This window comes from Fistularia commersonii, chromosome 11, assembly GCF_037954325.1.
Source record: "Fistularia commersonii isolate RoL2024-O1a breed Wild chromosome 11, RoL_Fcom_v1.0, whole genome shotgun sequence".
NCBI classification, from domain to species: Eukaryota; Metazoa; Chordata; class Actinopteri; order Syngnathiformes; family Fistulariidae; genus Fistularia; species Fistularia commersonii.
In genome coordinates this window covers 3,333,341-3,343,309 of record NC_141294.1, presented here as the reverse complement: position 1 = coordinate 3,343,309, position 9,969 = coordinate 3,333,341, and the positions used below count along the sequence as shown (strand labels likewise).

Sequence of the window (9,969 nt, the reverse complement as noted above, 5' to 3'; positions counted from 1 at the left end):
ACACTACATAAAATGCCATATACGTATTACTCTTATCAACTCTAGAGGGGTGTGATTTTGCCAGGTTTGGGGGGGGGAAAAAAGCCCATGTCTGGCTGAAAACAAACAAAACGGCACGTTTCCCAGAAATGTAATGAATGCTGTTGTTTCGGGGGAATGGGAGAGCGCAACACAAGGGTGAAGAACATTTCAAGCCTGTGGCTAAACTTCGAAAACAAACAAAAAAAAGACTTATCTTCAGTCAGCAGAGGTGTAAACAAAGTAAAATGTCCAGCATGCCTGAAACACAACTTGACATGAGCTAACAAAGCTGTTGAATTTTTTTTTTTTTTTTTTGTTTTTGTTTTTTTTTTGGGGGGGGGGGGGGTCATTTTACAGGGTCTGAGCCAAACATTTGGATTTTAAAAAAAGCAGTGTTAGAAAGTACAGAAAGGTTACTTTCAGTGCAAAGAGGAGAGGGAAAAATTGTTACTGTTGAAATATATATTTATTTTAATATTCTCTCATACAAACAACTGTGTTTTTTTTTCTCCAAAAAATAAAACAGATGAATCAATAAAAGTGTGATGCCGATGATATGAACGCTGTCCACGGTGGTTAAAGCTGAAAAATTATTGGGTAAAAGGGATCTTCAATGTTTACAGATCTTTATATTAAAAAAAAACAAAACAGGAGTTCCTTGTCCCTCCTCCTACGTGGGTCTCTGACACCTGAGTTTTACAGGAGCATGTTTTGCTCTCTCACCTCAGGTACAAATATATGTTGGGAGAGATTTCTTTTTTTTTTTTTTTCTTGCTCCTCTGTGCAAAGATTTTTTTTGGATTTAAAAAAAATAGAAAGACAGAAAGACAAATGAGGGCAATTGGGGCGATCTGGAAGCAGGCGCAGCAGCGATATCCGACGAAACAAGTCGCAAACAGGGATTTCTGTGTAAGCCCTCACGTTTGGAGGGAGAGCCTCTCGTTTTCACCTGCTTTTCTGTGTTTTTACACTTCAGAGGCCTTTTGTTTGGACATCTTTGATCCGCTCTGCTGATGCAAATGAGTGAAACATGTCACTCCAGATGTCAAGACCCATTCGTACGGGATTTTCATCTCGTTCCGGGAGAAATAATGAAGACTTTGAACACGAGTGTGGACCTCCTGCAGGCCCGCAGACGAAACGCTCGCTCCCTCCCTCACTTTTTCTTCTTGTTTTCTTCTCAAAACCATGAAAAGTCATCATTTGGCACATTTAGTAGCAGCCATCCACTACTGGTGCGTAAAATGGTCCTCTTTGATTTCTTGCCCCGTGTTCAAATGATTGGCCAGTTCTTGCATCACAGCATCTTTGCCAATCTGATCGTTCCTCCTCTTTTCCATGATCAGGTCCTCCAGGCTCTGGAACTCGAGAACGTGGCTCTTCTTCTCGGAGAAGCTCAACTTCAACCTGTACGGCTGCTTTCCGATCCTGATCTCCCCACCGATTTTGAACTCCCGTTTTCCGAAACGGCACCAGGCCGCGAAACACTCGGAGTTCCTCCAGTAGAGCTCCCGGTCTCTGGAGCCAACGTGGTCCAGGGCGTTGCGCACTATGACCTCCGGCGGTAGCGCACGGTACCTGTAGAGGGCGTTCACTATCCTGCCTTTCTTGCCTTGGCTCACATCGGTGAGAAAGTTGTTTTTAATTTCGGCCCGGTGCAGGTGAACCACCTGGAAGTCCCCGACGTACACGGCCCACTGCGGGTACTGTCCGCTGGCCACGAATTCCAGGAGGTCCCCCGGCCGGCACTTGTTCAGGAGACTCTCGGCGGAGTGCGTCGCCGCCCCGGCGCTCCTCTCGAAGACGACCTCCTCCCGGTAGAACACGGAGCACTCCAGCTCGTCCCGGGGGTCGAAGGGCTTCTCCTCCGTGTTCCCGCGGCGGCTCTCCGGTGGGAAACGGTCCGAGTGCGCCTCGTCCTGGTCGTCGTCATCGTCGTTGGAGAAAATGTAAGAGACGCCGATGCGCGGTCCGTCGTCGTCGTCCGGGTCGAACCCATTCGGGTCCGACGTTGGCACCTCTGCGTAATTCAAATGTGTTAGTTTCTCCACCTGGTTCCCCATAAAGGTGAAAGGTGGACGGAGGATGGGTGGTGGTGGTGGAGACAGAAACACGGAAACAGGATCCACCTGTTCTCGGCGGGCGGAAGCGCAGCTCAAACTAAATCCAGGAGGAGGGGGGACGCTAGTAATCCATGTCCAGCTTGGTGTCCTCCACCGGAACTCCACCTGCGCACACAAAACCACCGTGAGACAACTTCCGGGGACACTCGACGTGTCAAAAAGTGGTTCCACGCGTGGGTTTACTCTAACCACCCCGTCCCTCCACCCCCAACAGGTGCTACCTGACGCACCTGTTGGCGCAACGACGGAGCCCGCCGCTCCAAGCGCTCCACTCCGGCGGGCTCATCGCTGCGCTCCCCGCCCCCTCTTCCAGACCCCCCGACCGACCAGAGCCAGAGCACTCACCCGCAGCCCGGCTCCTTCCCGTCGGCTCGCCGCCGTGCAGACACTCCGGTGTACCAGGCGGAGTGGCGGTTGAAGCCAAACTCCGCCAAGATCGTCTGACTGCTGGGAGGTGTTGTCATTTAAAGCGACAGTCGAGTTTCCGCCTCCCTCGCTCATTCCAACTCTTTTGCTTCACACACACACGCACACACACACACATATACTCATGCATAAAAAAGTTGCCATCACACTTTGGTTGGCCGGAGGAATGACAGACTGTAAATTAATATAACTGATATCAATGGCACTTGTGCAAAATGGGAACCTGAGCGTCTGCTGTTGAAGCTTGAAAAGTTGCAAAAACGTTTTAAATTATATGCATATATATAATTTTATATTTTCCTATCTATATATATATATACACAAACATTTCTTTTCCTTTCAGTTATTCCCTTCAACCTACATCTGACCCAGGGGTGGGCAATTATTTTGGGTGGCCACATTTCTTGTTTAATTTTTATGTGCAGGCCAACCAGGTATCATGTTAATTGAACAAAATGAAAATGGCAATTTAAATGTTCAAAGTTTGGAGGATTTTATTTCAACTTTAAAGTCATTAATGATCATATAAATGTAAAGACATTTTGTATGCAGTCATCCATACAAAATTAAACCATAGGAAAAAATAAGGATTTTCTAAATTCAATATTGATTGAAAATATTCAAAGAAAATAGTTTGGCAGCCCGGATAAAAAAGCAAAACAGGCCTGATGTGGATGTAATCTAACCATATTCTCTGTATCCTCTTCCTAAACGGCTTATTTAATGGAAGTAGAGATAGACAAATGTTTTACACAAGTTCACTCATTTTATCTAAATAAATGTTCAGATACCTAGGTTTTGGTACTTACTGGAATATGATCGATTACATTTTATTTTTCAGTAGTTTACAATCATCCAGTGCAGACAGAGTGGTATTCTCCTCTATGATTAATTATCTAACGTCGAAACCAAAGTGGTGGCAACCCATTCGTGACTCCAATAACACCATTCTTGTGTTACAGTAATGCTGTAACATGAGTTTCTTGTTTTATTGTGGCCATGTGGGGGGTGCCAATCTACTGATAACATTTCACAATTTCCCTCAAAATTCTTAATTAATTCACTGCTGGGCAGTCAAAATGTACACAAACTCAAGACGACAATTTTGGTGTATTACAACATGACACCATCTAAGCAAACCAGCACATATCAGAAATATCAGGTCAGTGAACAGGTAAAGGTGTGGACTGGTCTTTTTAAGGTTATTACAATGCAAATGGGATTTATTGTCTAGTATCAGTGGCTACCGGAATAATCATTGGATTAAAATGGGTTTTAACCACAGCAGACGAGCAATATCAGAGAAACATCTTGAAAAATGTGTAAGTCATCTTATATTGTACCGTGAAAGTATCAGGGGTTCTATGCGATAGAAGACTATCAGCCAGAATGAAAGGAAAGTTGGACAAGACAGTGGTGAGACCAGCGACACTGTGTGGACTAGAAACAGTTACAATGATGAGGAGAAAAGAGGGAGAGCTGGAGGTTGCGGAGATGGAGATGTTGGTTCTCTTTAGGAGTGACCAGGATGGAGAGTATCAGGAATGAGTCCATCAGAGGAACAGCACCTTAGATGTTTTGGACAGAAGGTCTGAGATGGTTGGGTCATGTACAGAGGAGGCTTAGGGAATATATTGGGAGACGGATGCAGGAATTGGAGGTCTAGAGGAAGACCAAAGAGAAGATTTATGGACATAGTGAGAGTGGATATGAAGGTAGTTGGTGTGAGGGAGGAGGATACAGAGTGGAGTTAGATGGGGAAGGTTGATTCGCTTTGGCGACCCCCGAAGGGAAAAGCCAAAAGGAGGAGATCTTATATTGTGCTGTGCCAAACAGTTGTGATTTAACTCCGAAATTCAATTAAGAAAGTGGATGAATTGGACGAAATAACTGAAAATTCAAGAGTCGTCTCTGTCCTCTGCTGCCCTGCCAAGACTACCGTGTGGGGAAGTTAGGCCTTGTTGGTTTCCAAAGTTAAAACCATTCTTGGGCAAAACACGCATTGAGGCTTATGGTGTGTCAAACAGCCATAACACCTTCCTCTTGGAATGTTTATCCAGATAAATGTAAAAGCCAGATTAAGCATAGAAACAAGAAAGCAAACATCTGTGTTCTTATGTCTGTCCAACACGTTTGTTGGGCTATTTACGGCTTTGCATCCTGGCAACCACCGCAATGGCTCCCATTCCGTGATACTGCTATCGTGATGCTGATTTACAAGTGTGCACACACATCCATTAATTTGAACTGCTGTTGTGAAATCAAGTGACATACGTTGTGTTGTAAACAAGATTAGAGACAGAAAAATGTTGATTGAAAAGGTGGCAGAGTGGGGAAATGAGTCAACATTGGCAGTTAATATCTTCATCGGTGCAATGCTCTTATTGCTGTGACGTAGTCTTTGGAGGGAGCGAGCAATTAAAAGGTTTTTCAAAACGCCTAATGCAGAGTTATTAAAAGATTAGCGTCACCATCCCAACACAGCCTTTGTTTGTTTCTCTGTGGTACAAAGACCCTGCACATGGTGAGCAAACATGGTGTGGGGTTTTTTATCACAAATGCTTTCATAAAGATTCTTTTATTTATTTTTGTGTTTATTCAGATTGTTGCTCCACTCTGAGAAAGACTTGTTTTAAAATTGTGTGCAGTGAAATGTTACAGCATCCAATCACTAAGTTGAATGAGACATACACACACTGGAAATGATCAATAATATCAGAAGTAGAATCTTGAAATCTTTGGGGTTTTACTTTCTTGAGGATCAGCCCTTATGTGATATAAATCATTCAGTACTTCACCTCTGACTGTGTGGACTGCATTACCCCAACATCCCCATGCAGATGCTGCTCTCTTGTGGAGCTCACAATTCACTACATAACCTCGATAGTGAGGCAAAGCCAAACGACTGATTACATTTTGTTTTTTTGACATCCTTTGTTAAATTTTTGCCTGACGTGCATAAAATGGTCCCGCTGAAATTTTCAACTAACATGTTTTAACAGAATTTTCCAGACTTACAAATGTGTGAATAAAAAAATAAAAAAAAAGAATCATCAATAACAGCAGACAACGCATCAGAAAGTATAGAACAATGCTGACAAAAAATGGTTGAGTGTGAGTCCAGTGTCTCTTATGAATAACTGTTACCAAGGCATGGAGTTTTGTTGTTAAAAAAAAATTCTACTGAAAATGTAGAGATCTATGTCCGACTGTTCTGTCTCTTATTGTTTTGGATCTTCCTCCTCAGAATCTGGTCAGGAATCAGGTCTGACTCTGAGACGTCTGTGTTTCCACAACCCACCATGGGACAGCTGGAGCAAGAGAAAGGCAAGTGGACTCAGCAGGTTTCAACGGCATTCGAACATCTAAAACATGCAGCCAATCCGGGCCCTAGCAAAACTCGATTCAGTTTATACCGCATAAACAAATGTATTCAAAGTGAACAACAGCCATCGTATCAGGCCTTCCTTTGTTTACAAAAGAAAGATCTTCTTGTTTAGTGCTGCCAATATAGCGCATATGCGGTATATAGTAAGACTAGAGTGGGGACGGAAGACAAATGGGACTGGGATTATATCTATTGTCCTCCTGGACAAGTCATATTTAATTCCAACATCAAAGCAGAGAAATAACGACAATGTGAGGCAGCGATCACTTTTCCATGCTGGTCTGCTGAGTTGTTTATGCTATAAAACCAAAGTCAGCTCTTTCATAGTCCTCCAAGGAAAAGTGTCTTACCGGCATTTCTTTTTCTGATTGTGTCTTGCTTTGATCAGGCTGAGTATGGCTGCCTCATCGTAGTGGTGATTACATTTCTTATTCTTCACTGGATTCACCATGTCCTCCTTCAACATGGATATCAAACAAAGGTTGGGAATTTTACTGCCACAAAATTATTTCCATCAAAAAGGAAGCAGTTATTTGCATGCGAAGCAGGCTTGAGTGGTGTACCTGAGTCAGAGGACAGGTGAATTTCATTTGGCTCTGTGTTACTGCGATATCCTCATCAAGTTCCTCGGTGTTCTCGGCGGACTCCAGGTTAGCTGGAAAACAAAACATCGCCACTTTTAACTTCTAAACATTGAAACACATTGATGCTGATGATGTGATAACTGGGTAGGGGAAAGCAGCATAATACAGCATGCAAGTACGAAATTGACTCCATAATTTTAATGCTCATTACATTTATGTAGTGTGTTTTTCTCACACTTGAAGTACCGTATTTTCCGCACTACAAGGCGCACGTCCAATGAATGGCCTATTTTTTTTCCATTTAAAAGGCGCATAGAGAAGAAGCTACAGCAGCGGCTAGGGTTGCGTTATCCATCCACTAGATGGAGCTGCGCTAAAGGGAATGTCAATAAAACAGCTAAATAAGTCTGTCAAACTTTATTAAGAGAATACAAACCTGCGTTCACCATACGTGCGCCCGTTTTATCCCCAGAGCGGTTCACAGGAATATCAAAGGTGAGTGGAATCTTGTCCACGTTGATGATGTGCTCTGGCCGGATCTTTTTATCAATGATCTCGTTTTTGCAGTGTGCGCGGAGAGTGGCCAGCTTTTCTTGGTGGTCTTTTGGCAGTTGCTGCGTAGCAGTAGTTCGTGTTCGGATGGAGAGATTACGTCTTTTCATAAACCGAAAGCACCAAGAAGGACCCCCTCGAAATCCATTGATGTTAAGTTCGCTAGCTAGCACTGTTGCCTTCGTTCGAATAGTGACTATAGTGGCATTTATACTTGCTGCTCTCTGTTCAACAACCCACTGTGCGAGTTTTTCCTCCAACTGTGGCCATCTGGCTTTGTTCCCTCGGAAACTCTGTTTAGTCTTCTTTGCTTGGCGCAGGTCATCTTGTTGCGTCCTCCACTTCCGCACCATTGATTCGTTAATGTTGAATTCTCTCGCCGCTGCTCTATTCCCATGTTCTTCTGCATGACTGATAGCCTTAAGTTTAAACTCTGCGTTGTAAGCGTGTCTCTTGCAAAGAGACATTTTTAGGGTCTTTCCACAATCACAAATGGAAATGAAAATACGCGCTTCGCGCAGTCACATGTCCCGGCGTGCACCGCGCGTTACTTCTTCTACGGGAAAAAATTGAGTCGGCGGCAGCTTCCCGTAGATGCGAGACCTGTTGCGGCTCAATATCGATCCATATTTAAGGCGCACCCGATTATAAGGCGCTCTGTTGGCTTTAAAGTAAATTGACGGCTCTTACGTGCGCCATATTGTGCGGAAAATACGGTATACATATTTTACAGGAAAACTATCTTTTTGGGAACCATGCGTAATAGCAGAGCTGACCTTCTCTTACGATGTCAAAAGCGAACTTTGAAAGCACAAAACTAAGCAAGATTCCATGCTCCTGTTTTCCGTCCATTTTCAGTATGCAAATGATCCAAAAAAGTGTAAATGAGAAATGCCTCAGTTCTTACAAAGCAGGAAAGAACATCGAGGGTTGACAGCCAATAACATGATGCAAGCACAGTGAGTTGTGGTTAAAATAAAGCTTGTACTATAGTCTATTACACATCCTGAACACAATTCATTAAGTTTAACAGCAGAAAATTTGAACTCCATTACCTCTGTCTCGATTTTTCTTGCTGAGCCTTACCTTGGCTGATAGAATTCTTGATGGTTTCTTTAAAGGCCACAACTTTTTGGTGATTCTGCAGATCCGCATCAGATAGACTTGAAATTATCTCAGAAAACTGCTCCTTAACTTTGTCAGACAGGCTGAACATGGCCTCAGGCTGCTGCGTAGTAACCTACATTTGAAAAAGCAGATTAGAATAATTCTTTAAGCAAAATCAAAACACTGTGACATTAGAAATAGTTGTTTGTAAAAAAAATATTGATGGGTGAACGGTACAAAGCAGGTCACTGTGGACACAGAATGACCCTCAGGAGGACCAGTCATATTTTGCACTTTTCCTTAATTCTAGTCTTTAGACGATTCAATTCATTTATCATTCCACTGAAAATAATCATCCATGATAGCGTTAGATTAATAGCCAGTTTCTTACCTCTGTTGTGACTTGTTGCACAACATCTACAAAGTAGTTAATCTCCCTGTCCAACTTGGCACACTCCAGAATCATGGCTTCCATCTCCTTGATGCATGGGTCCAACCCTTCATCTGCATCGGAGAAGCAGCTGGATCAGTGACTGCAGGCCACATTTGTTGTTAATACACACTGAAGGCAAACATAATTTGATACTTACATGAATTATGCAAAAGTGTATTTGCAGAAAGGATTCTCCTGATGTTTGCAAAATAAATAGTTAATATTCGCAATGCCTCCTGCAGGTCTCCCACTGTTATTATTGTTCTGTACCACTACTAATACGGTTGAACATTGCAGCTGGTTAAGCTGAAGCTTAGTTAAAATAGGCTATATATGGCAAGGTAAGTGCGTGTATACCTAGTTATCACATCACGTAAGCATCACGTGATGTGTTTCGCGAAAAAAAAAAATTAGATGTCAAGGAAAACGGAGAAGAGAATCTTTATAATGGGAGTATAGTTCAACTTTCAGTTTTACATGAGTATTATTATTAGATTTAACTTGTTTTTAACAAGTCAACATTATTGAAGATCCTAAGTATTTATGTCATATGTACTGTCTGGAAAAGTGGTTCCCTGTACAATGAAATGTTTATTTTGCTGTCCAGAGTGAAGCCAGAGGTGGCAATAAAGAAAAAGCATATTGTTGCAGGCAGATGTAAACAGTGCAGAGAAACGTAAACAGCATTACCCGGATCAGTTATAGTGAGTCACTGCTTGCTAAAGCTTATAGAATCACTGAGGTATCCTTGCTGGAGTCAAATAATAAACGAAGTTTAAACACTTTTTTATAGTTGTTTGGTAATTTAAAGAATATATTGGCACTGTAACGCACAGAAGTAAATTGAATCCGTACGAAACCGAACGATGCAAACGACCGTTCTGCTGCGTGTTGATTGGAGTAACGGTGAAACTGTCAAGCATAACAAGGACTGGTTTGTGTGGTTTTACCCTGACTTTCCGCTAGATCCATGGCCACATCCGTCACGATATCCATTCCTGTCCCGATGTCGGCTTGGCACGCCTTGAGACTGGAAAGAGTCCCGTGGACGGCGCTCAGAGACATTTCTTTACCGCAGTCCTGACAGTGGTGTTAGCTAAGATACTCAACGAACTCAACGTTAGCCTAGCTTGCTAGCACGGGTTATCACCTGCTTATTCTAGGTTTTCCAAAAGACGTTTGGCGTTACGAAGGTAAGAATTTGACGTCCTTCGTTCTGTGTTGCGTCTAAAAGTATAGTTTTTTATAGTTATAGTAGTTACAAAAGTATAGTTTCAACGTAAAGTATCCATTAGAGTCGAGTTAGTTTAGCTACTTGACTATTTCGACCAGCGC

At 42.8% G+C, this 9,969-nt stretch overlaps 2 protein-coding genes across 3 annotated transcripts; both read right to left on the bottom strand.

The window, feature by feature from the left end:
- Positions 1-468: 468 nt before the first annotated feature.
- On the bottom strand, positions 469-2,773 carry LOC147229215 (protein LRATD2-like). The gene is made up of 2 exons (XM_086154507.1): positions 2,490-2,773; positions 469-2,249 (listed from the first exon to the last, which is right to left on the bottom strand). The coding sequence occupies exons 1-2, from the start codon at positions 2,643-2,645 to the stop codon at positions 1,251-1,253; spliced, it is 1,155 nt and encodes a 384-aa protein (XP_086010633.1). The 5' UTR covers positions 2,646-2,773; the 3' UTR covers positions 469-1,250.
- Positions 2,774-3,075: 302 nt separating this feature from the next.
- Positions 3,076-9,718, bottom strand: nsmce2 (NSE2 SUMO ligase component of SMC5/6 complex). Of its 2 annotated transcripts, XM_086154509.1 has the most exons (6): positions 9,585-9,718; positions 8,593-8,705; positions 8,181-8,334; positions 6,522-6,613; positions 6,309-6,415; positions 3,076-5,881 (listed from the first exon to the last, which is right to left on the bottom strand). In XM_086154509.1, the coding sequence occupies exons 1-6, from the start codon at positions 9,697-9,699 to the stop codon at positions 5,770-5,772; spliced, it is 693 nt and encodes a 230-aa protein (XP_086010635.1). In that variant the 5' UTR covers positions 9,700-9,718; the 3' UTR covers positions 3,076-5,769. The 2 variants fall into 2 exon arrangements, with proteins under 2 accessions (XP_086010635.1, XP_086010634.1); XM_086154508.1 differs by lacking the exons at positions 8,181-8,334; positions 8,593-8,705; positions 9,585-9,718 and adding an exon at positions 6,979-8,172 and having other exon boundaries at positions 5,738-5,881.
- Positions 9,719-9,969: the final 251 nt, after the last annotated feature.